We start from the raw sequence: 26,430 nt of genomic DNA on the forward strand, positions 1-26,430 counted from the left end.
TACATGCCCATTAAAGTCTGCCCCAATCACCAATCGTTCATTCCTAGGTACACCATCTACCACTTCATCTAATTCATTTCAGAATCTTTCCTTCTCCTCCATCTCACAGCCGACTTGTGGAGCAATGGCACTGATGACATTTATCATCAGCCCTTCAACTTCCAGCTTCACGTTCAACACCTTATCAGAAACTCTTTTCACCTTCACTACACTCTTACTGTACTCTTCCTTCAGAATTACCCCACACCATGACAGAACAGTTTAAACCCACCTCCAATGTTCCTGGCCTTACTCCCTTTCCATTTGGTCTCCTGAACACACAACATATTTACCTTTCTCCTCTCCATCATATCAGCTACCTCTCTCTCTTTACCAGTCATAGTACCACCATTTAAAGTACCAACCCGAACCTCCACTCTCCTCCACTCTCCATCACTTCTCCATTCCCTGCAGTCTCTGGATATGTCTTCCTTCTCTCCTTCTCCTCCTTCGGCCAACAGTAGCCCAATTTCCACCAGTACCCTGTTGGCTAACGATACCTGTGCCGGTCGTTGATAACCCGGGCCTCGACCGATCCGGTATGAAATTCTGATTTGTGATCCGCATATTCATTTTGGCACATGTTTTACGCTAAATGCCCTTCCTAACGCAACCCTCCCCATTTATCCGGGCTTGGGACCGGCACTAAGAGTGCACTGGCTTGTGCCACCCTAATGACTAAACATTTGCCCATCAAATAAAAAACATTTGCCCATCAAATCATAAGACCAGTAGGTGGCAGTAAAGCACAATAAATTGGCGTATTAAGAAGCCAGAGGAGGAAAAAAAATATCTTCTTGTGTGTTGATCCGTACAGGAAACACTTTGTGCGCAAATGCGTCTACTTCACCCAAAATTGGTATTTTGGCAAGAGAATCACTAGTAAATAACTATTTCCGGTACGGATGGGGTAGTGTCAACTGGTACTCTATTATAAAATCCAGAAACTGCCGTAAATTGTTTAGATATACTTCAGACAGGAAGTGGACACATTGCACATATGCGTAGTACAAATAGTGTTTCCGGTACGGATCGAGTAGCCACACGGGTTTGTGTAACAACGATTTGTACAAAACCGCTTAAAAAAATAGGTTAGTGCAGTTTCATCATACACGGATGTAAATGGTATTAGAACTGTTGGCTTGATTATTATTAATGTCGTTCCATAAGTTTGTTGATGGCGCATTACAAAAAAAAGTATACGCCTGATAATATGATTGGCTTTTAACGTTTGTTACGTGATGCCTTTACATTTGTCAGGAAGATTTCTGTTGTTACGTCATACGGCTTATATTGGATGAACTGGTGGAATTTAATGTTACTGGTGTAATTATCAGTCACAATGAAAGATCATGTCATATTTGGATTTCTCGTGTATCTAAGTGTGCTTCTTGTCTGCGCCTGCTCCGAACAGGTGAGTAAAAAAGAAGAGTGAACACATGGGAATAACTGTATATATGCTGACGTTTTAAATCAAAATTACAATTTAAAATAAATCTTTAAAAGTTTTTACAGGAGAGAATATGTACTTAAGGAATATGAGTAGATACGGCTACCACAGGTCGAACGCAGTGCTTTGGCTGTCTGGAAGGTCTCTCTCACCCACCGACTAGAGAAAACCTAAATAGTATAGTGCTGGCTTAGTAATATCAAGCAGTATACACTGATTCGAATTACTCGAGTTACGCAAGGAATCATTTCAGCCTTACCCATATGCAAACATCAGCCGAGCTGCCACCAGTAAAACAGCAGACTCTCATTCATTCACCCATTTTATTCAGAATCAGTAGGTCTACCAAGAAATAGATGTATTTGTTCAGTACATCCAACCAATCATATGCTTCTTTACCACCTGCACTCAGTTTTGGAGGTATAGGAAAAAGGATGAAAAAAAAACTAACAATAGCAAAAAGAATATTAGAAAATGTATTAAAACTGTGAAAAAGAATGCATCAATATGTATAATGTTAATAGTGTAAAACAGACCAAATAATATAAAACTATAGTTAATTATACTGTATTGTGAATAAAAAAACTAAATCAAAAACTCTTGTGGAAGAGAACAGAGTTTAGACTTGTCTTTCATGCTAATTTAAGAACTTCTTGAAGATATACATCTTTAGAGGTCATCTGAAGCCTGCTAGACTCAACTGTTCGAACATCATGTGGAACTTCTTTCCTCCACCTAGGTGACCGTACTGTACTCTGAGAGGTGGAAGGACTATTTGAGCAGTGGTTGAAGATTAGAGGGAGTGGGATGTAGTGCAGGGTGATAAGTGCTGAGAGGTAGAGGGGTTCTGGTTGTTTTTTGGATTTGTAGGTGAGCATCAGTATTTTAAATTAATAGCAATTAGAATTGACGGTCATATCAAGTAAGGCAAAAGTGTCATTAACTGCATAGGTTATTTTCATATACCTGATTAGAATGTCAAGTTATTTCTTACATAGATTATATAATGTGTACACATATTAATGTTTGTATCTCATGCATTGCAGTTTCCTGTAGCTCTCACCTTTAATGAGGACTTAAAAAATTGTAATAAGGCAGAGGATGTACATGAACCTGACCCAAAGGATTTGGATGTGTTTGAGCCGAGCCCTGAGTGGCAGACTCTCAAACCAGGTATGATTCACTTTCTGAATTTTTTCAAACTGATTGAAAATTATATATTTATCTTTTGGTGAATCATCGGGCCAATAGTCAGATTTTCAAAAAATTTCACTGATTGACATCACCACAATGCACATCTGTTTAAGTCTCTCAGTTTATATGTATTTTTTTATACTTGGGCAAACAATCAATTAATAAATTTACTGAAAATCGAAGTCTTAAATGTTTTCCAACACAGCAATGCACTGCGGTTACATCCAGGTTTTATGTCTGCTTCATGCACAGTGTTTATGGGAAAGGTTCTGGAGCGGGATAAAACACTTTCTAACTAACTTACTCTAGTGGAAGAAAAATGCAATTAAACATACAGAAAGCACAACTACAATCTATTAGTAATTTTATATTTTCTCTTCATTTGAACTAGGACAGCTATACTTGTTCATGACAATGCCCCCGTGCACAATGCAAGCTCCATGGTTGAAGTGAACTGCTATAGAGCTCTGACCCTAATGAACACCTTGGGATAAATTAGAATGCTGACTGCACCCCAGTCCTCCTCACCCCACTATTTTACATGACTTCTCTAATGCGCTTGTGGCTGAATGAGTGCAAATCTCCTCACCCACACTACAAAATCTAGGAACATCTTCCCAAATGAGGGGAGTTTATTATTAGGGCAAATGAGGAAAAATGTGCAGTGAGATGTTCACAAATCACATAAAAAGTGTCCACAAACTCTTATCCATAAATTGTTTATAACAGTTTAATGTCCTCAGGTGATTATCTTATAAGTGATTAGACAAGAGACCAAGGTGGATGATTTATTTCCTATTGTAAAACTATACTTACATTTCTTAAATAAAATTTATAAAATTATATAAAAATTTCCCACAATGTACTTGTTACAATAACACGGTATTGTATATGTATTTATTTTATTCCAGGTCAAGCTGTTCCAGCAGGCTCCCACGTAAGGTTGAATATACAGACAGGGCAAAGGGAAGCCAAGCTTGGAGATGAATATATTTCAGGTAGAAAGAGGTATGAGAGAATAATATTGCTTTAACAAATCGTTATATGATGTAGCTCTATGTTGTTTTATGTAGCACCAGGGTTCTTGAGAAACATCTCATTTCACTGTGTACTGCGTCAGCTACAAACCCGATTCCAAAAAGTTGGGACACTGTACAAATTGTGAATAAAAACAGAATGCAATGATGTGGAAGTTTCAAATTTCAATATTTTATTCAGAATACAACATAGATGACACATCAAATGTTTAAACTGAGAAAATGTATAATTTTAAGGGAAAAATAAGTTGATTTTAAATTTCATGGCATCAACACATCTAAAAAAAAAGTTCTGACAAGGCCACGTTTACCACTGTGTGGCATCCCCTCTTCTTTTTATAACAGTCTGCAAACGTCTGGGAACTGAGGAGACAAGTTGCTCAAGTTTAGGAATAGGAATGTTGTCCCATTCTTGTCTAATACAGGCTTCTAGTTGCTCAACTGTCTTAGGTCTTCTTTGTCGCATCTTCCTCTTTATGATGCGCCAAATGTTTTCTATGGGTGAAAGATCTGGACTGCAGGTTGGCCATTTCAGTACCTGGATCCTTCTTCTACACAGCCATGATGTTGTAATTGATGCAGTATGTGGTCTGGCATTGTCATGTTGGAAAACCCTGAAAGAGACGACGTCTGGATGGGTCTCGTAGTTCCGTCTTAGATTCAATTCCTAAATTACAGCCACATTCGCTCCACATTTTTTTTTTTTATCATGAGAAAATTACCCAAAATGACCATCCTGTCAGAACCCAATGTCCATTAAACATATTTTGCTGGACTGTAATACTTCTACCCCTTTGTTTTATTCCCCTGATACTCTTGAAAAGGGTTTTCAAGTTAAACCAAATTTAGTCCTAAGGTTTGAAGAAAAATCTATCCAGATTGCATTTAAAGCATTTGGCAGATGTCTTTTTCCAGCGCAACTTACAGAAAAGTCTGTCCGAAAAAGCTCATGCTAGTTCACTACTCGGGGTACTATCAGTCTAAAATCCCTAGGGTTTGGAAGGTAATTACAGTGAAAAACACAATTTAATTAGCAAATATCTAATATATGTATGTGATAAAAAAAAAGTTACTTCTGTAGGTTTCATTTAAAGATGCCTCAGTTGTTCACATGACCAGGTAAAATTTATTCCACCACCAAGGTGACAGGTCAGCTTTGATGCATATCTTTCATGTATCATGAAAGATTATGGTTTCAGTTGAGCTGTGCTAGGTGATCTGTGGGAGAACTGTACAGATCAGAGTGTGATAAATTCCACAATGGACTATTTTTGGCTTTGTACCTAAATGTTTACATCTGGGGAGCTACAGCACACCTGAGGTGAGGGGGGTCGGGGTGTTAGAATTAAGTTGTAGAGGTCAGATGAAATGCAGGGGCTGACCTGTCCAACCTCAAAATGACAAGAGAATGAACATTTATCTGACTGGCCTCCTGTGGAAATTACCAGGTCCTATTATATCTATATGTTATAGAGCAGGAATTGGCATTCATTTTACATTTTCTATGCACAGCATGAGGGAAAGTTGGTTAACCATGCTTTCCAAAAACCTGCATTCCATGATGAATGATGAGCTTTGAAAGTTTCCAGACATCTTGACATGGGGATGCATTTTTAGGTTTTGCTCAGTTTCTCTGGAATTATGTGTTACTTAGTGAGCTGCCATCCATTAGATGTTTTGCAGGGGTGGCAGACAGTGAATGTGAACAGCATAGCAATAATATACAAATTGCCGTTCGTACAAGTTCGTACAAGTTACCCAGTTTCTGAAGGGGGAGGGCATCATGTTCTGCTTCAGAATGTCACAGTACCTGTGAAGCCGTTTCCCTCAATGAATGGCAGCAAACCATGATGCTACCACCACCAGGCTTGACTGTAGGCAAGCCACAATTTTCTTGGTACTTCTCCCCAGGGCTTCACCATACATGCTGGAAACCATCTGAGCCAAACAAGTTTATCTTGGTCTCATTAGACCACAGGACATGGTTCCAGCAATTCATGCTCCTGGACATGTCGTTTGTGGGCTTTCTTGTGAGCCAGCTTCAGAAGAGGCTTCTTTCTGGGATGACAGCCATGCAAACTGTCTTGCTGCAGTGTGGTGTATGGTCTGAGCACTGACAAGTGGACCTTCTGCTATTACAACCTCTAAAGCAATGCTGGCAGCACCCATGCGTCTGTTTTTCTTTTTTTTTTAGCAGCTTCTGCACCTGATGCACAGCACAAGGACTTAACTTCTTTGATTGACGCTTGCGAGGTCTTTTCCGAGTGAAAACCGTCTGGAAAACTTCTGTATAACCCTGGCCACTGTACTGTAACTGTTTCAGGGTATAAACGATCTTATAGCTTAGGCCACCAACGTGGAGATTTTAATTCTAAAATACTTAGTTATTTTCCATGAGATGCCATGTTGAACATCCAGTGGTCTGTTTGAGAAAATTGTACTGAAAGCACCAAATTTTAACTGCTCTATACAAGAGACGCAAATGTGTATGGTCCTGTCAAGCAGACAAAAACATGAACATGATGAATAGGACATGTGGCTTTGCATGGTTAAGTGACGTACAGCTGGCTGTTATTACAGTGTGTACTCAATTTTGTTGCCATTATTTTGACAATAATGGCTGTATGTTGAATTATTTTCAAATGACAGTTAATCTATGCTGCTTAACAAGGTGCACATTGACTACTCTAAAATATATCCAAGTTTCATTTCTATAGTACTGTCCCTTGGGAAGATACACTAAAATGGTTGCTGAAATGTGAGAGGTGTACTCACTTTTGTGAGATACTGTAGCTTAAAAAAAATATCTATATGGTTCCCTTTCAAGCCTACTTCCTCTCAAGATTTCACCATTTCATCTGAGGGAGATTTTGCTTTCTATAGTCACCTCTTGTTTGCTCATTAGGGATGTAAAATCACATCTGGAATTTATGTAAAGCCTGTTTGTGACCATATTCAGCACCAGAACCATGGTGGTGGAATGAACTTCCACCAATGTACAGCAATGCTTAATGAATTACTACTTTGAGAGGTGCTTATTTGATTTGCTATATCCTTTATGTCATTCTCTTTGAATGTTCTCAACATAATCTTTTCAGATTTATTTCAGACTATTTTGTGTAAACTCTGTAGACTTTGTGTGTAAAATTCCTAGAAGAACAGCAGTTTATAAAATACTGAAACCAGTCATAGTGATGCATACATTCATGCCAAACTTCATTCTGAGGTTTACTATTGCTGTAGGACAGGGGTGTCAAACTCAATTGCACATGGGGCCAAAACTTAAAGCACACTTGAGGTCATGGGCCGAACAAGAAAAACATTTATTGGACACACTGAAACGATGTTTTTTTTTTTTTTTTACATAAATATGAATAAAAACAGACAGGAATGTTATTCCATAATAAATAAACTTAAACTTTAAATAACTTAAAATATTTTGCATGAATGTTCTTAGTATCTTTTCATTAATATTATTCACTGATAGGTTTCTTTTTCTCCTTTAAGCACACAAGAAATGCATAACAAGCAGACTCGTCTGTTCACCTCTCAGGAGCTAAAACGGGCTCTCAAGCATTTTAAAGCATTGGATGACACAACACAAAAAGATTCTGAGCAGGTATGCAACTGATTATTTATTATAATAATACACTTATATACAGTGCATCCAGAAAGTATTCACAATACAGTGGAACCCACTTATCTCGACCTCGGTTAACTCGCCAACCCTATTAAGTCGACATTTTTTAAGTGGAACCGCCAAATTCTCGCTTTGTCTTAGCATTTTTTATCGGTTATGTCGATTTTTTTTTTTCTTATGTCGCCGAACCCTAATATCTCGAGCACAAGGGGGGGCAAATTTGCCACTTAACGTCGGTTATGTCAGGAATCCCCCTGCTACGCCCCCTTCGGCAGCGGCATTCCCCGAAACACCCTGCTTCTTCTCCAGTGCGGGCAAACTCGTCGCAGTCATGCTGATCACACACACCTGACTCTCATTTACTCACTCATCCCATCTCCTATTTAAGCCCCTCACCTCCACACATTCGCTGTCCGTCATTGTTTGTGCATGATCGTATGTGTTGGTTCATGTCGGTCTGTGTGATCGCGTATACGTATCCCGCTACGTACCCTTCTTCTCGGACTCCGCATTTTCTCAACAGCACCCCGGATTACCCCGATCCTGCTGTTTTCCATGTTCACGCTGTCTGCACCACGTTTATCCGTTGCTGCCCAGCGCTGCGCTTTCCATAGCGCGGATCCGTGGATTCTCCACACGAACTCACAAACGTCTCTGCTTTAACAGAACTTTGTGGACCACGCTCCCGGAGTGCACCACTGGATATTACTGCTTCGCTACAAGTATTGGTGGATTATCTCCTGAGTATTCTCAATAAACTTTGTTTGCGTTTTCTTCGGCTTCCGCCTCCTTATCCGCATTACAGGTTATCTCGATCCGCATGACCAATCAATCAAATCGTGGCAAAGCTGTTGTGTAAAAAACCTCCAAAAACACGTGCATGCACATGCACATAACGCACATCATGTACATAAAGAAATTTCAAGCACGTTAATATATTGCCGTCATATTGGTTTTCGTTTGTCTCGATCATCGGTTATCTCGATGCTTTTTGGTGTCCCCTAGGCCGGCGACGTAGCCGGGTTCCACTGTACTTCACTTTTCCCCTATTTTATGCTACAGCCTTATTCCAAAATTGATTAAATTCATAATTTGATAAAATTCATAACAATACCCCATAATGACAATGTGAAAGAAGTTTGTTAAAATCTTTGCAAATTTATTTGAAATAAAATATAAAAAAAAAAAAAAATCACAGACCTGGGGAAGGTTACAGAACAATTTCTGCAGCATTAAAAGGCTCAATGAGCACAGTGGCCTCCATTATCCGTAAATGAAAGAAGTTTGGAACCACCAGTATCCATCAGTAAACGAGGAGAAGGGGAGGTTACCAAGAACATGATGGTCACTCTGGAAAAGGTACAGTGTTTCTCTGTGGAGAGAAGAGAACCTTCCAGAAGATCAACCATCTCTGCAGCACTCCACAAATCAGGTCTGTATTGTGAAGTGGCCAGCCGGAAGCCACTACTCACTGGCCCAGCCCGAGCCCAGACTTGAGCTGGAATGAAGATCTCTGAAGAGATCTAAAAATGGCTGTTTACCAACACTCCCTTTTTAACCTGATGAAGCTTGAGGGGTTCTGCAAAGAAGAATGGGAGAAACTGCTCAAAAATATATTTTTTGACTTGAGGCTATAACTGGTGCCAAAGGTGCTTCAACAAAGTATTGAGCAAAGAATATAATGAAATTTTGTTGTTTTGTTTTTTATTTTTAATACATTTGCAAAGATTTCAAATACACTTATTTTACATTGTCATTAAGTGGTATTGTTTGTAGAATCTTTTGGAAAATAATGAATTTAATCCATTTATGGAATTAAGGCTATAGCATTATAAAATGTGGAAAAAGTGAAGAGTTGTGAATAGTTTTTGGGTGCACTGTAAACACTTTACCTTGTGATAATTTAAAATGTAATGAAATTTTATGTGATTGATCATAGGGCACAGAATCTTCATTTCGTTCAATGGGCGAGCTCAAAAGAGACATGGCGATGCTGGACATGCTGGTGGAAACAGATGTCCAGATTATGAATAAACTGTTATCCAGATTTAGCAGCACTAACACAACAATGGAGCAAAAGGTCGCTGCTCTACTTGACCTAGAGTACCTTGTTCATCAGGTGATAATTCTATTTCATTTATTTAATATTTTTAAAGATATTTTCAAGCTTTTCTTAGCACAAATTTAAAAGAGATGTTTGGAAATGACAAATAAACCTACAGTGTCTGTCCAAAGTTTGGAAACACCTACCGTAATTTCCGGACTATGAAGCGCACCCTTATATAAGCTGCACTGAATTTTACAAATACAGTTGAACCCACTTATCTCGATCTTGGTTAACTCGCCAACCCTATTAAGTCGACTTTTTTGAAGTGCAACCGCCAAATTCTCGCTTTGTTTTAGCATTTTTTAATCGGTTATGTCGATTCTTTTATGTCGCCGAACTCTAATATCTCGAGCACAAGGGGGAAAAATTTGCCACTTAGCGTCGGTTATGTCGATCGGCACTGTGCAGCCGCAGAAGAACTCGCGGGAGTGGCGGAAAAATCAAGCCTTACAGATGCTACAGGTGTAGGATACTTTTTAGAGCTGTGTCAGAGTGAAATGACTCGAGAATTAAATTTTGACACTGGTTAGCTTTTTGTAAAAACGAACTACACCCCGCACGTTTTTAGTGATTTTGTGAGCGATCTTTGTGCTTATAATGTTGGAGAATATAATAAAGGTTTGTATCGAGAATTGACGGTGGTTTGTATTGTATACTGGTAAATCTCTGCTGTTAGTTGGTGCACATATGCCTTTTGTTGTTAAATGTTATGCGATGAACGGGAGGCGAAAGCCGAAGTGAAAGCAAAACAGTTTATTGCAACACAGGGCAAAGCCAAACACAAACACTCACCATGAAAGTGAATATTCCGGTGGTGCACTCTGGGAGCGCGGTCCACTAAGTCCCAAACTGAAAAGAGGCAGTCTGTATATATAATCCAGGGGTGCGCTTGGTAGAAGCGCAGCGCTGAACAGCACACGGGAGAACGTGGGATGAGTAGCAAAAGCATAGAATTAACAACGGCAGGATGCGAGTGCGGAGTCCGAGTGGGAAGGCACGTTGCGATAACAACGACCGCCGTAACCCAACATATACCAACAATAACGGACGGTGAGAGTGTGGAAGTGAGGGGTTTAAATAGGAGCTGTTGATGAGTGCTAAACGTGCGCGATTGAAGCCGGGAGCTTCAGAGAATGCGGAGGTTTGACAGCCGCCGAAGGGGGCGTGGCAGGTGGTTTCCTGACAGTTAACAAACGTGCATTTTTATAGCATGCCTTCATCAAACAAATCGCGGCAACGCTGTTGTGTAAAAAAACCTTAAACACGTGCATGTAAATTCTCACATCATGTACATAAAGAAATTTCAAGCACGTTAATATATTGCCGCCAAATTGGTTTTCGTTTATCTCGATCATCGTTTTTTTGGCGTCCCCTAGGCTGGCGATATAACCGGGTTCCACAGTATTTTTATTTTTAACATAAATAAGTCGCACCTGTCTATAAGCCGCAGGTGTCTACACTGAAACTAATGAACTTTACACAGGCTTTAACGAAAGACACTAAATGTAATATGTAATATGTTGCGCTTCTATTAGGAGCATAGCGGAAAAGCATGTCACTGCATTCTTCCACTATTACTGCGTGTGTGTGCGCGTGTGAGACTGAGGATTATGTCCTTATTATTTTCTGATGCTCATTTCTAAGTTTCTTTGACTAACCCATAACACTGTTAACAAGAAAAATAAAAAAGCACGAGTTTTGGAAACCTGTCTGTGCTTAAAGGATTTCTGTTGCAACTGGAGTTACCGAGCTCTCCCTTAACCCAGACTCAACACGTTACAACGGCTTGTATCTAAACAGTAGCCGACCAAGTAAGTCATTGTTCACTGTCTTCCTCCTTCCTTTCACAACTACAGTGGTACCTTGACCTACGAGTGCATTAATGTACGAGTTTTTTTGCTTTGTTACGTGAGTTTAAGTGATACGTAGTGTACAGGAGTGATAGTAAAAAACGAGTTTTCCCTCCGCCTCCGCTTATTGCCTCTACCCCCCCTCCACACACAAACACACACATATACAGGCGTTTTCGTTAGCTCAAGTCGTCTCATCTCCAAGGAAAATACACTGAATAAAACCTTATTATATCTTTACATACTCTTTCTATTATGTTTTTATACAAGATTTGTTATTTAGAAATGTATTTTCCAATGTAATAACATGAAACATAAAAACGGTGTCATTTTGAGGGTTGGAACGGATTAATGCCATTTTAAGTATTTTCAATATGGAAAACTGATTTGATGTGCGAGCAAATTGAGATACGAGCTCGTCCACAGAACAAATTAAACTCGTAGGTCAAGGTATCACTGTATTTCTCTGGGGAGTTTATCTTTTGTCATCGTCGGGCTGGAATGGTGAGGTGTGTGTGTGAGGTGAGGTGCGTTTTTTTCGTTTCCGTTCGGAAATTTCATTGGTCTAATGTTATGTTATGTTCAGTTTTTTGGCTTGAAGTTTGTGAAACCGGGAAAAATCCATAAATTAGCCGCTTCGTTTAAGACGCAGGGTTCAAAAACGTGGCAAAAAAGTACAGACTTATAGTCCGAAAAATACAGTAGTCTTTTATAATTTTCGAAAGACACACAAATGTTCCTTTTGTTTTTATGCAACAAATAAGATATTTTAATGGTATGAAGATCTCTTTTGACCAAACAAATACTTAAATGTAATTCTGGGAAAGTTCTGAGAAAATAATTAAATCTTTCTAAAATCTTCTTTTTTAATATAGTTTTTTCCCTGCTTTTTTTGTTTTTTTGCCTTTTATTAGTTTTGTTGCATGTTTTTAAAAATGATAAAATACTGGGTGTTTTTAAACTTTTGCCAGTCACTGTACTAGTAAAGAATGTTATCAGTTTGTCATTCTAATCAGTAGCTACAATTATTTTTATATATAAATATATATATATAGTGCATCACAATTTTTTTGTTTTGTATTTTAGGTGGATAATGCAGATCATCTGGTGTCAATGGGGGGAATAGAGCTTGTAAATGATGCCTTGAACAGTACAGATTTTAGACTCCAGGAAAATGCTGCATTTGTACTAGGATCAGCTCTTTCTAGGTACAACAGAAAAAAAATGTTTTAGTCTCTGTTCCTCTTTTACTGTTGTGAATTATTAAATATTTTACTTAATCTACATGATGTGTAATTTTAGTTATAGCCTAATGGGTTTTCTATTTTCAGTAACCCATCTGTCCAAGTGGTGGCTTTAGAATGTGGCACTTTACAGAAGCTCCTGACTATGCTTGCAACCCCACGACCAATGCCTGTTAAGAAAAAGGTAATAATCCTGACGAGTGTCTACAAATAGCAGTTTTTTTTAAATGCCTGTTTTTTTCTCATGTTGAACATTTCTACTGTGAAAAATATTTACTAGGCCATGTGATCCCAAGTCATGCAATAAGATCCGAGTGTTCATGTGTGCCATCATTTTTGCCATTGCCATAACATTGTTGCTGAGAAGGATCCATCACCCAAACTTTATTTGGTCGGATGTTGTGCTAAAATTGCCCCAGTTTGCTGGAAAAAAGATGATTAGCTATGAGTAGCACTGATTATCTTGTTACAGTGGCACCTGTTAAGGGAAATTATCTGTTAGGCAGCAAATGAACATTGTTCTTAAATATGATTTGTTGCAATCAGGAAAAATAGACAAGACCAAGGATCTGAGTGACTTTGACATTGGCTAGGTCAGACCTTGACAGGTCAGAGCTGTTTTGGTGGCACATGGAAGAAAATTAGGTGGTTTTAATGTTTTGGCTGATCGGAGTAAATGAGATAAGTTAGTAAGTAAATGTCCACCTACAAATCACAATGGTTTATTTATCTATTTACTTTCCCCTCTTAAATTTACATGCGTCTTCATGTTTTCTGATTCTTTGGCTAAGCTAAAAGCTAAAAATGAGGAAATATTAACTTGAAATGTTATACAATAATTTTTTTGCTTTCACCTTAAACAAGGGAACTCATGATTTATATTATACTTACTGTAGACTTAAATCACATGGATTATAAAGGGTGTGCATTATGTAACATAACAAATATATATTACTCATACCTCGTCACAGAGAAACATATATTCTATCACTGTAAGTAAAAGGCATTTTTACTGTTTAAAGTAAATAAAAAATGATTACTTTTTCTGGTTAGGTATTATTTGCAGTGGCATGTCTGTTACGTCACTTCCCTCCTGCTCAAAGTCAGTTTGTGAAACATGGTGGATTGCAAGTGCTAGCTGATCTATTCCAGACACAAGGAGCTGAAAGTGTCCGCTTGAGGATTATCACATTGCTCTACGACATGATTACTGAGAAGGTCAGTATGGGAATTTCTCTGAATGATCTTCACATGTAATTACTCAACATAAACCTAGTATAACATAATTATTAGGTCAATTTGTTGGATGGATGGTAGTGGGATTAAAACACATTCCAGATAAGGTTAATTTGAATATTTTTCTCGACAAACCATGTGAAACTGAACAGATTTTCACAGAACTACAGGGTGACTCAAATGATTAACGTTCTTTAACAAAATGAAACTTTATTTACAAAACCCTAATCCAGCCTTCATCTGAACATTGACCTTTTGTCAAGACATTCTTAAAGGCTATTTGAAAAAAATACTTATGTTTCTGCATAATCATTTTGGAAAACATTTTGCTATGGGGTATAGTGCCTTTTGGGACAGCTTATTTAATAATTAAACATACGAGCATAACAAATGTTGAGATATTTTGAGACTGAATCACAGATTTTTACATTTGTGTTGTAGGAGATGATTCATCAGACTGGTATAAATTCTCCTTCTACCCATCAGGAACATGTGCAGCAATATGGTGACATCTCACTGTTTTCTATGCTTGTGGAGCAGGGCTGGTGCAGACTGGTGCCAGAAATTCTGGATTCTCCTGATCATGATTCAAGAGAGAAAGCTTTGCACTCGCTTCAGGCCATGATGCCCTACTGCCAGTCACTGTATCTACAGAACCCTATTCTGATTACATCTCTTAGTGTATTGCAGAAGCAGTACCAGGAGCTAGCCCATAAAGAGAGGAGCCTGGGAGAGAATGATGGCTACTTTGGGGAGATTTTGTTCTTGGTGGACTCTGTGTTGGTGAAATGCATGAACAGTACACTAAAATGACAGTGAACATTATGAATATATGATTATTCAATGAAAATAAAGTATGACATTTCTATAATTATTTGGTCAAAAAAAAGTAAATTTCCTAGTTTGTTGCATATCAACAAAAGGAACATGTATGTGTAAAGAAAATATTAATTAAAAACTTTAGACAGGCATTGTGCATACATATAAACTCACCTGACACCTTTACATCTACCAATTCATGCAATCTGATCAGCCACTCATGCAGAAACTATCCATCAACTTTGGGCAATTTTAACATCAACCACTGAAATGTGATCTCAGTGAATTTGATTCTTGGTACAAGTTATATGTTTACTGACACTGCCGGTAAACTCGTGTGTCTTATTAGTGGAGCAAATGTGGCTGTAATTAAGGAATTTAATTTAAGACATAACTACGAGACAAAACATCAGCAAAATCACAAAGTGAAGCTGGTGTGAAAGCAGAGGAGAAATCAGAGGCACATCAGCCGGTTATTTACTGAGGGAGAGTTTCTGAAGAGCTGCATGATGAAGCTGTGAGACGTCCTGTGTTTGACTGGAGATTGTTTTTTTTTTATTAAGAGCAAAATATTTAAAGTTATTTAAAGGTTAAGATTATTATTTATAAAATGGCATAAGAGCAAATAAATCTGATTGTTTTGATTTGTTGTTTTAACGTTTACTAAAAAGCAAAATTTTTTATTGATTTTGTTCAGGGTTTTTTGCAGCATGTTCATAGTTCTAACTTCTATAATTTTGACAGTGTATATTATTATGGAGAGCGTAATATTTCAAGTTATTTAAAGTTTTAGTTTAGTTTTAGTGTGTTCAATAAATGTTTATCCTGTTCGGCCCGCAACCTAAAGTGTGCTTTGAGTTTTGGCCCCCCTGGTGTAGAGCATAGAGTCCATTTGTCACGTGACGTCCCTTTTTAAATTCACCACCTGCATGTCTTCCCTCACCACATCCATAAATCTCCTTCTTGTCCTTCCCTCTTTTCCTCCTGCCTGGTGGCTCCATCCTCAGCCTTCTCCTACCAATATACCCCATGTCCCTCCTCTGCACATGTCCAAACCATCATAATTTGCTCCTCTTTCACTTTGTCTCCAAAACGTCTCACATGCGCTGTCCCTCTAATAAACTAATTTCTAATCCTGTCTGTCATCGTCACAAAGAAAATCTCAGCATCTTCAGCTCTGCTACCTCCAGCTGCACCTACTGTCTTTTACTCAATGCCACCGTCTCTAAACTATACAACATCGCATGTCTCACCACAGTTCTATAAACTTTCCCTTTCCCTCTTACAGATACCCTTCTATTACAAATCACTCCTGCCACTCCACCCTGCCTGCACTGTTTTTTACCCTTCTCTAAAATACCTCTTCTCCTTCACCTCCAAAGCCATCCTACAGACCACCATCTGATGCTACACTGTCCCCTGCCAACACCTTACAGTCTCCAATCTCCTTCAGGTTGCATAGAATATAGTCCACCTATGCACACCTTCCTCCACTCCTACATGTTAGCCTATGATTATCCGTCTTTTTAAAATACGTATTTACCACTGCCATTTCCATCCTTTTCATAAAATCTACCACCATCTGCCCTTCCACATTCCTCTCCTTAAAGCTATACCTACCCATCACCTCTGTTCCCTTCACCTACATGTCTATTAAAGTCTGCCCCAATCACCAATCTTTCTTTCTTGGGTACACTCTCCACCACTTCATCTAACTTACTCGAGAATTTTTCCTTCTCATCCATCTCACAACCCACTTGTGGAGCATAGGCACTCATGACATTTATCATCACCCCTTCAACTTCCAGCTTCACGTTGAACACGATCATAAACTCTCTTTACCTACACTACACTCTTACTGTGCTCTTCCTTCAGGATCACCCCTACACCATTTCGCTTTCCATCCACACCATGATAGAACAGTTTAAAGCCACCTCTAATGTTCCTGGACTTTATTTCCTTTCCACTTGGTCTCCTGAACACACAACATATCTATCTCTCTCCTCTCAATCATATCAGCTACCTCTCTCCCTTTACCAGTCATAGTACCAACCCGAACCTCCACTCTCCTACACTTCTCCTTTCCCTGCTGTCTCTGTAGACATCTTCCTTCTTGTCCTTCGGCCAACAGTAGCCCAATTTCCACCGGTACCCTGTTGGCTAAGGATACCTGTGGCAGTCGTTGGTATCCCAGGCCTCTACCGATCCGGTATGAATTTCTAGATTCGTAATCCACATATTTGATTTGCCACATGATATACATTGGATGTCCTTCCTAACGCAACCCTCCCCATTTATCCAGGCTTGCACTAAATGTGCACTGGCTTGTACAACCCTATTGGGGTATTGCTCATGAGATTAACTACTTGAGTATGTTTTCTGTGTAATACACTCCATAGTGTATATAGGAGGCACGTTATAAAAGAATGAATGACTCAGACTAGAAGAGTATGTACGTAATTTATGGAGATTTTGCGATGCTTTGCTCATGCGTGTCCAGTAGTAAATGAACTAATCACCCTTGAAGGCTACACGTTCTTCTAAATCACATTAAAGATTCATTAGAAATAAATGTATTTTTCATGAACGACCCATCACTAATGAGAAATGTCATGTCAATGTCAAAATCATAGTGACAATTCTACAGCCAAAAGCACCTTGTTAATGAGAGCTCTGTGCAGAATGTACAGACTGATTTTAGCTGACCAAAAGCCTACAGTACATCAAATAACCACTCATGTAAAATAGTGATGAGCAGGAACCATCTCAGAAATGAACCTCGGTACAGCAGAAGACCACATAGGGTTCCACTTCTAAAGCCACAAAAAGAAAGCTGCATTTGGCACAGCTGTAGTTTGGAAAAAATTATCTTGATGGTTGTTGGGATACACAGATGTGTGTAGAAAATTTTAATTTGGTGCGAAAGTGTTTAAACGATGTGATAAAAATATTAGAATGTGACTGATAACTGTTACTTGTTGCACAAGTGTGTCCTGTTAAATTGATGGCTTTTAAAGTATCGACTCTTAGTTTGAGCCTTGGGTTTCCACAACTGCATTAAAAAGAATACCAGTAGAGGAGTATTCTGAAGCTGAAAAAGTAGGAAATTTGATTACACAGCCATCACATAATTGAGCATAAATTTTTTTTGGAATGTTTAGAAAATTAATAACTGTTTTTAACCTTTCATACCATTTTGTGTAAACTCGAGAAAGTTGTGCATAAGTGTTCATGAAATACACCAACACCAACTTTTGACATGTAATGATCAAAGCCAAAAACCTTCACAATGCAAAAGAACTTAATGAATTGGGAATAAACAACTGTCTCCTTAAGACAGCGACTCTCAGTTTCAGACAAAACTGAAAAAAAAATAAAAGCTTAATTTTGTTAGGGAGTTCACATAGTCTGGTGTTCCAAAGGGCAGGGTGCATTTCCTCTTCCCTGATGGCACAGGTATATTCCAAAATGACAATGACAGACTCAAATTATGATTACTTTGTTCATATAAGACATTTTCAAAATCCAAACCTTAATCTCACTAAGATTCTTTTTGTGCTGAAGAAGGCTTGATGCAGTGGCCTCCTATAAAAGATCTTGGCAAAAAAAAAAAAAAAAAAAAAAAATAATGCAGCTCAGAGAGAACCGAACAGAAATAGGACATTGCATAAGCTTAGAAAAAAGCAGCACAGAAAGTGCTCCGACAAAACATTTGAGACTTAAATTTGCCAAGGCAGTGTAGATTTGCCCCTGTGCATGACATACAGTTAGGAATATTTGAGCGGTGTTCAAGTGAAGCCAGGACTTAATTTTACAGGTATAAAAATGGATATTATCCTGGCATTACTACACACAGTAGTAGGTGGCTAGTGTGTACTATTACTGATACGTTAGTGGCTAGTGTGTTCTATTACTGATAGGCGGCACACGTTTTGCGAGTTAGTCTAAAAGCCGTTAATCAAAATGGCAGTCAACAGTGTTGGTGCATGCATGGATGCGTTTGGTAAAGTTTCTTGTGAACGAAGGCATAAAACCCACAATATCTACAGAAGACTTCAAGCACAGCAAGGTGATGAGATGCTCAGCCGCAGTAAGACATTGGAATTGTGTAAACCTTTCAAAGATGGCTCTACGTCCATCAGTGACGATCCAAGTCACAGCAGTCATTCCTGTGAACGTTCTGTCCGTGGAACGCTTGATTCTGAACTATTGACAATCGAGTTCCTCCAAGGTCAGAATTTAAGCACTGGTAATGACGTGAAGCAGAAGTGTAAAAATACAGAATTTTGTTTTTTAATTTCATAAACTTAAGTCCCCAGTTTGCTATGGTTTTGTCATCAGTATATACATAATATGAAACTGTCACCTTATTTTAAGCACATTATTTTACATAAATACTGCTACTTTGATGCTATTGTTACTAAACCCTGCACCCTACAAAAATTACATTAGAAACTCCAAGGACAAGATAGAATTTACAATAAATTAGTCAAACCTTTTTTCATTCTATACCATCCTTTTATTTATAAATTATTCACATAGAACACAGAGACATTGACTTGGTTCACTCCTTATCTCCAATGTCTGCAGTATTCTTCCTTTTGCTCTGCTCATGAACATGATTTCCCCAAGTGTATGTGAGGTACATCACAATCATTGCTGTAACAAACAGAAAAGAAATGATGACCCCAAACACCAGCAGTGCCAATAATTCTGTAAATAAAATTGTTGGTTCAACTCCAATATTATTTCTAGTTTACATGACCACATTTTTGGACAGATTTTTACAAAAAGAACACGAGACTGAATTTCAAGTTTAACAATATAAAATGTTATGAGAATGGTATAGTACTTACGAGGTGCAACCTTGAAGAAGGATGATGAAAATCGTCTCCAAACATTTGGGATTCCCTTTGAAAAGTAGTGGGGGAAAGCCCTCTGTTCAAAGGGTGAAATGCTGTAAGTAATGATGTGTCTTATCTTGGCCAAATCTCCAAAGTGACGTCCCATTGTGTCAAGAGAGCTGTCAAGGGACATTACAAGTGAGTCAGACTTTCTAAACTAACTCTAGTTTCAACACAAGTTTAAAATGACCCATTAATTTGAATCACAAATAATGCATGAGGCCAGATCATTACAAACCTAATAGAACACAAAAAATGGTAATTAAACAAAAATGAAAATGTAATGTGAATCTGAAAGTATTTCAATATGTATATTTATAGATATTTTTTCACATTTTGTGTTTAGGGCTTGTACTAAATAACTTTTTCCCCACATCAAAACTCCAGACTAAATTGTAATATAATATTGACATAAGTACTTAGATTCCTTACTCAGTAATTTGCTAAAGGCTTTTCTTTTCTGTAGGGCTGCTACAACTAATCAATAATAATCGATAATGAAATTTGTTGCCAACGAATGCCGTTATGGATTAGTTGGGCTCCTCAAGTTACGGGTTTGCATGATGGTAAGATAACACAACTGCTAACAAAATGACAGCAGGGAAAAAGTAAAGATCATGGGGGCATTTTATATTAAACGCAGTGAAATAGGTGCATTTTATATTAAAAACCAGCAAATTAGGCAAAGCAGAGCTTGTGTGAGATGGATGAAAAGAAAACACGCTGGCGTCACAGATGAAGGCAAAACATCAGCACGGTGAGCAAAAACTGTATAATCCTCATCATGTGAAAATGTTATAGTTTAATAAAGTGCTGTTGTGGAAACTGTTTGCTAACTTTGGGACAGTCGCACTGGATCTGTTCACCTCGCTTGTAACAATGATGTATTCAATTAAACCGGTGCGAACAAACACTAAATTTAAAAGCAGCAAAGAACAGCAGCAGTAAGCTATTACATTATTTAGTCACTGTTGTGGTTTTCAGCAAATGATTTTGTACATTTGTACACCAATGCATTTTTTCCTTTTTTTAATCTTTGTGCGTTTCTCCGTTTCATTCTCTTTTTATAACATTTGTCTACTATAACAGTTAACTTATATATAACAACTATTTACTGCAGCTTTACTACTTTTAGATGCTTGTTTTCAACGTTTGTATATTAAATGTATGCATATATCATTTAAATATTTTACAAAATTAAATTAATTATTTCAGATGCGTATACCTTCACACCTGAACACAAGATCTGTATTTTTTTTTGTATATAAATGTTTTAAATAGATTTTTTTTAAAGCATGGTTGTCAACTTGCCTTCTGGAAAATACAATAGAAATGTATTGATTACTTTGTTTTTTAAACAAAAAGTAACAACCCAGCAGGAGTGAATTTGTTTAAAGGAGAAATACCGCACGCACTTCTCAACAAGCAGCTACTATAAGCTTCAAAATATCTAAATTAAAGATAGTTAAACTCAATATGTGGCTTTTGCATTTAAGTACACCTTTATACATAAATACCACGAATTACGGTTTAATATAGTTATAATAAGCAAAACATCCAATAAAACTTTTATCCGATAATTAAATTAATAAATTAAATAATCAAAATATAACGATATTGATAATTAAAACATAAATAATTGTTAGTTAGCCCTGCTAGTTTCTACATTTCATTTATAAAAGCAAGACAAATTATTGTTGTGTATAAACAGTTATTGTTGTGTTTTAACTGATGTATGTTTTCAGTTTTTAAAATACAAAAACAAAAAACAATAGAGGAATTCTCTGATTAGATTATATACATGTTAGTAGATTTAAATTTGCTCCTTTTGTTTGTTCATCAGTTAAAAAGAAGGGCCTGAAAAGAAAGTCTGTCCTTGTTAACCATTGCATTTTGTTACACACCTATAAGGTAATATGTGAAATGCATAGATTTGTTAGATATTTACTTTAACAGATTAAATGTGTTGCAATTATTAGTTCATCAGGTTTAGGAAAAAAGTGGATCCTGTTGTTGGGTAAAATCCTTCTGCAAGTTAGTTGTTTGCATTTATTAAAAAAATAAATTTTAAAAAAATTTAAAAAAAAAAAAACGTATACAACGGAATGTCAAATGAAATGAAATTTGTCTACTAGAGTGTTTGAATGGGGGAGAAGAGGTTTAAAAATGTCCAATATTAAAATGGGAATCTCCTGAAAAAAAGGTTGGGAATCAAAACCGCCAGCTTCCATTCGGCATTTCAAAATGGCGACGACGCGTCTGTTTTAGCTAGCTAAAGTTCATATTTACTTTTTTTAATGACTAAAAATGAAACTAGATAGTAATATCTCTGTGTGCAACATGAATTATAAGTTGGCCAAATTTGGAATTATGCCTTTAAATATTATGACTTAAGTTTCCTAAGTCATAATAAAGCATCTGCGTTAGCAACAGAAGACCTACAGACACACAATTGCTAAAAAATAAAGGTGAGTAAAATACATTAAACAATCGCCTTACATTCACCATTTAAAGATAAATGACTACTGGATATAGCACTAGTTTGAAGTTTACATAAAAAAATCAGATGAACAGATGAGTTACTACATTTATGGATCCAAAACAGCTAAATAGAAAGCAATGCAGAAGACCTTGCTTGACATTCATGTGGGATGTATAGAGCGTTTCATAAAAGTCATACAAATGCAGAGCTTTTAAATTAAATTGTCTTTTAGAAAATACAATGAACATTAATAAATGAAAATCTTAAATAGGTGGAAATAACTACAAAAATGTTATATACCTTACAGATGACCGAGTGCCCTACGACTGACTGCCACTTCCGATCTGCTGCTCGTCTTCTTCTAGTGCATTTGTTGGTGATGTGTTACATAATCGCCACCTCCTGGACAGGAGCGCGGGTTCAGCCGTCCATGAGTTTTCGTTCGCGAGTGTGGTATTTCCCCCTCATGAACCAAATTAGCATTTGCAGGTAACAAATCAGAGCTCCACATTTTAATGTATTAGTAATAAATAGAGAAAAATAATAGCTTATTTCGAAAAGGGGGCGGGGGGGGGCGTGAAACATTGTATCATTAAACTTTCCCTTCACTTGAACTCGGAAACCCAAATCTGTTCCAGCATGACAGAGCTCATGTGCACATAACTAGCTCCATGGGTTGGAGTGAAAGATCTTAAATGGCCTCCTATAGAGATCTGGCCTATAGCCATATTGAACACCTATGGGATAAATTTGAATGTTAACTGCACCCCAGGCCTCCTCACCCTACATCATTACCTGATTTTACTAATGTTAAACTTCACCTTTACTTTGCAATGAAATAATATGAATATTTGAACACCCTGCTATTTTGCAAGTTCTCCCACTTGGAAATCATGGAGGGGTCTGAAATTGTCATCGTAGGTGCATGTCCACTGTGAGAGACATAATCTAAAAAAAATAAATCCAGAAATCACAATGTATGATTTTTTAACTATTTATTTGTATGATACAGCTGCAAATAAGTATTTGAACACCTGAGAAAGTCAATGTTAATATTTGTTACAGTAGCCTTTGTTTGCAATTACAGAGGTCAAACGTTTCCTGTAGTTTTTCACCAGGTTTGCACACACTGCAGGAGGGATTTTGGCCCACTCCTCCACACAGATCTTCTCTAGATCAGTCAGGTTTCTGGCCTGTTGCTGAGAAACACGGAGTTTGCGCTCCCTCCAAAGATTCTCTATTAGGTTTAGGTCTGGAGACTGGCTAGGCCACGCCAGAACCTTGATATGCTTCTTACAGAGCCACTCCTTGGTTATCCTGGCTGTGTGCTTCTTGTCATTGTCATGTTGGAAGGCCCAGCCTCGACCCATCTTCAATGCTCTAACTGAGGGAAGGAGGTTGTTCCCCAAAATCTCGCAATACATGGCCCCGGTCATCCTCTCCTTAATACAGTGCAGTCTCATGTGCAGAAAAACACCCCCAAAGCATGATGCTACCACCTCCATGCTTCACAGTAGGGATGGTGTTCTTGGGATGGTACTCATCATTCTTCTTCCTCCAAACACGTTTAGTGGAATTATGACCCAAAAGTTCTATTTTGGTCTCATCTGACCACATGACTTTCTCCCATGACTCCTCTGGATCATCCAAATAGTCATTGGCAAACTTGAGACATGGTCTGGACATGTGCTGGTTTAAGCAGGGGAACCTTCCGTGCCATGCATGATTTCAAACCATGACGTCTTAGTGTATTACCAACAGTAACCTTGGAAACGGTGGTCCCAGCTCTTTTCAGGTCATTGACCAGCTCCTCCCGTGTAGTTCTGGGCTGATTTCTCACCTTCCTTAGGATCATTGAGACCCCACGAGGTGAGATCTTGCATGGAGCCCCAGTCCGAGGGAGATTGATAGTCATGTTTAGCTTCTTCCATTTTCTAATGATTGCTCCAACAGTGGACCTTTTTTCACCAAGCTGCTTGGCAATTTCCCCTTTCCCGCCTTGTGGAGGTGTACAATTTTGTCTCTAGTGTCTTTGGACAGCTCGTTGGTCTTGGCCATGTTAGTAGTTGGATTCTTACTGATTGTATGGGGTGGACAGGTGTCTTTATGCAGCTAACGACCTCAAACAGGTGCATCTAATTTAGGATAATAAATGTAGTGGAGGTGGACATTTTAAAGGCAGACTAACAGGTCTTTGAGGGTCAGAATTCTAGCTGATAGACAGGTGTTCAAATACTTGTTTGCAGCTGTATCATACAAATAAATAGTTTAAAAATCATATATTGTGATTTCTGGATTTTTTTTTTTAGATTATGTCTCTCACAGTGGACATGCACCTACGATGACAATTTCAGACCCCAAGTGGGAGAACTTGCAAAATAGCAGGGTGTTCAAATACTTATTTTCCTCACTGTATATATATATATATATATATATATATATATATATATATATATATATATATATATATATATATATATATATATATATATATATATATATATATATATATATATATATATATATATATATATACAGTTGGACATACTGCAACAGCAAAATAATGACATTTACTTACACAAATTCTTGTGTAAGTATACTGTTTCCCCGCATATGTAAAGGCAAACAAATGCCTGCTTTCTTCTGCCAGAGGAACACAGAGAGCAGCACCTTTATTTCCTGAGAAGGCTGAGGAAAGCATATCTCCCTCCCCCATTCTAACCATGTAATACAGAGGGACCATTAAGAGCATCCTGAGCAACTGCATAACTGCCTGGTTTGGGAACTGCACCGTCTTGGATCGTAAGGGGATAGTGAGGACAGCTGAGAAGATCATTGGAGTCTCTCTCCCCTTTATCACAGACATTTACACCACACGCTTTATCTGCAAAGCCAACAGCATTGTGGAAGACCCCACCTACCCCCCACACACTCTTCACCCTCCTGCCATCAGGAAAGAGGTTCCAAAGAGTTATAAAAAGAGAGTTGTAAAAATCAAGAGTTATAGTCTGATTTATCTTATGTTTGTAATCTAGCCTTCCAGTGTAGATTTATTTATTGCTAGAGACTCAAAGCACTTTTGTACGTCGCTCTGGACAAGGGCGTCTGCTAAATGGCGCGAATGTAAATGCAAATTGTAAACTGTTCCTCCCTTTGAAGTGTAAAGAGGATCTAGTGTTTAAATGTAAAATAAGTGTAGGAAATGAGTAAAGGAACACATGGCTGGGTGATTCTACTATCAACCCGGAGGCCAGCAGGTGGTGACCTGCTGTATTGACACCTTTGCTGGTGCTGGCCCCCCAGCAGGTAGGGTTAGGGTATTGTTTAAATAATAATCATGGTCTCGGACACCTTTTGGTTAGAGATCCTTGATGGCTTGCTGCTTCTCACAGACTGGTTAAAGCAAGACTATGATTAGGATTGACTCAACTGCAATTCCGAACAAACTCCATAAATGTTTTTGTGATATTGAAGCCGTTTTGTGAAATAACACTTTCTGATCCATCTTGGTATACAATCTGGGTTAAGGCAGTCTGTAAATTCTTAAAAATGGTACTGACTGTGGTGGATTGTTGGTAGTGAAGCTTGTAACACAGACACTGGAGCTACTGGTGTTGGTGCCCCTGCTGTATGAGCTGCACTCACTCTTGTAAGTTTAAGCAGTCAAACAGAGTGTCATTGTGATTATTTAGGAATCTGTGCCATCTTTGAAGCGCCCATGATCTTTGCCAGGAGAGCCTTCATGTCACCCAACCCCAGGAGCCTCCCAATGGTTTCTTCGTCAAAACCCTTATCCACGTTCCAGCCCTCTCATGGATATCAGGAAGTCGACTGATCAGCCCATCGAGATCCTGGGAAGCCCATGGTACATATTGTCTTCTTGCACCTTAATTAATATTGAATACTGTCCTCCTGATTTTGACTGATTCTGTCTCTTGATGTTCCTCTCAGTCTCCTACTGGCTCTTATGTTAATTCAACTTCCCCATCTATCTCCACTGTCTCTTTAATTACTGGATACTGACCCCCATGTACGTCAAGAGGTGGAGGTTTTACAAATGCCTTTTTTTCCCCCTCTGTCTACTTGTCTGCTTCTTAAAATAATTTTTTGAGATTTTCTTAAATTCCCTAATGTGCCTTTTGCTTCTTTTTAATCTTTTGCTTCTTTTTAATTACATCTTTTTACTTTTAGCATTTACTTTTTAATCAGTTTCCATCTACACGTCCAATGCTAAATTGAATGCACCTACTTCTTGTGTTATGTAAATATAACCAAACTGCTTTGGCACTCCAAGACCAGATCAAGATCCAAAAAGGTCTAAGACGTCTTGTCTCTCATAAATAATCTCTAATTGCTGATCAATTTACATGAGGCCAGTCTTATATTTCACCCAAATCCTTTATATATGAGATTGTACTCAGCAAATTA

At 38.0% G+C, this 26,430-nt stretch overlaps 2 protein-coding genes across 2 annotated transcripts; one reads left to right on the plus strand and one right to left on the minus strand.

Moving 5' to 3' along the window:
- Positions 1-822: 822 nt before the first annotated feature.
- sil1 (SIL1 nucleotide exchange factor) lies at positions 823-14,668 on the plus strand. Its single transcript, XM_046849650.1, has 10 exons — positions 823-1,130; positions 1,300-1,453; positions 2,536-2,662; positions 3,595-3,691; positions 7,228-7,339; positions 9,300-9,479; positions 12,404-12,525; positions 12,649-12,745; positions 13,615-13,779; positions 14,239-14,668. Exons 2-10 carry the CDS (start codon positions 1,382-1,384, stop codon positions 14,608-14,610), a joined length of 1,344 nt encoding a protein of 447 aa, XP_046705606.1. The 5' UTR covers positions 823-1,130; positions 1,300-1,381; the 3' UTR covers positions 14,611-14,668.
- A 4,444-nt stretch (positions 14,669-19,112) lies between these two features.
- Positions 19,113-22,434, minus strand: LOC124386052 (cytochrome b-c1 complex subunit 8). The gene is made up of 3 exons (XM_046849651.1): positions 22,303-22,434; positions 19,473-19,639; positions 19,113-19,275 (listed from the first exon to the last, which is right to left on the minus strand). Exons 2-3 carry the CDS (start codon positions 19,624-19,626, stop codon positions 19,181-19,183), a joined length of 249 nt encoding a protein of 82 aa, XP_046705607.1. The 5' UTR covers positions 19,627-19,639; positions 22,303-22,434; the 3' UTR covers positions 19,113-19,180.
- Positions 22,435-26,430: the final 3,996 nt, after the last annotated feature.

This window comes from Silurus meridionalis, chromosome 5 (assembly GCF_014805685.1).
Source record: "Silurus meridionalis isolate SWU-2019-XX chromosome 5, ASM1480568v1, whole genome shotgun sequence".
Lineage (NCBI taxonomy): Eukaryota > Metazoa > Chordata > Actinopteri > Siluriformes > Siluridae > Silurus > Silurus meridionalis.

Bases quoted from the DNA above. Each gene is read 5' to 3' on its own strand.
- sil1 (XM_046849650.1), top strand. From the start codon at position 1,382: ATGAAAGATCATGTCATATTTGGATTTCTCGTGTATCTAAGTGTGCTT. The intron at 12,526-12,648 runs GTACAACAGAAA...TTCTATTTTCAG, and splicing joins CTAGGATCAGCTCTTTCTAG to TAACCCATCTGTCCAAGTGG. The intron at 12,746-13,614 runs GTAATAATCCTG...TTTTCTGGTTAG, and splicing joins CAATGCCTGTTAAGAAAAAG to GTATTATTTGCAGTGGCATG.
- LOC124386052 (XM_046849651.1), bottom strand. From the start codon at position 19,626: ATGGGACGTCACTTTGGAGATTTGGCCAAGATAAGACACATCATTACT. The intron at 19,276-19,472 runs GTAAGTACTATA...TGTTTGTTACAG, and splicing joins CTTCTTCAAGGTTGCACCTC to CAATGATTGTGATGTACCTC.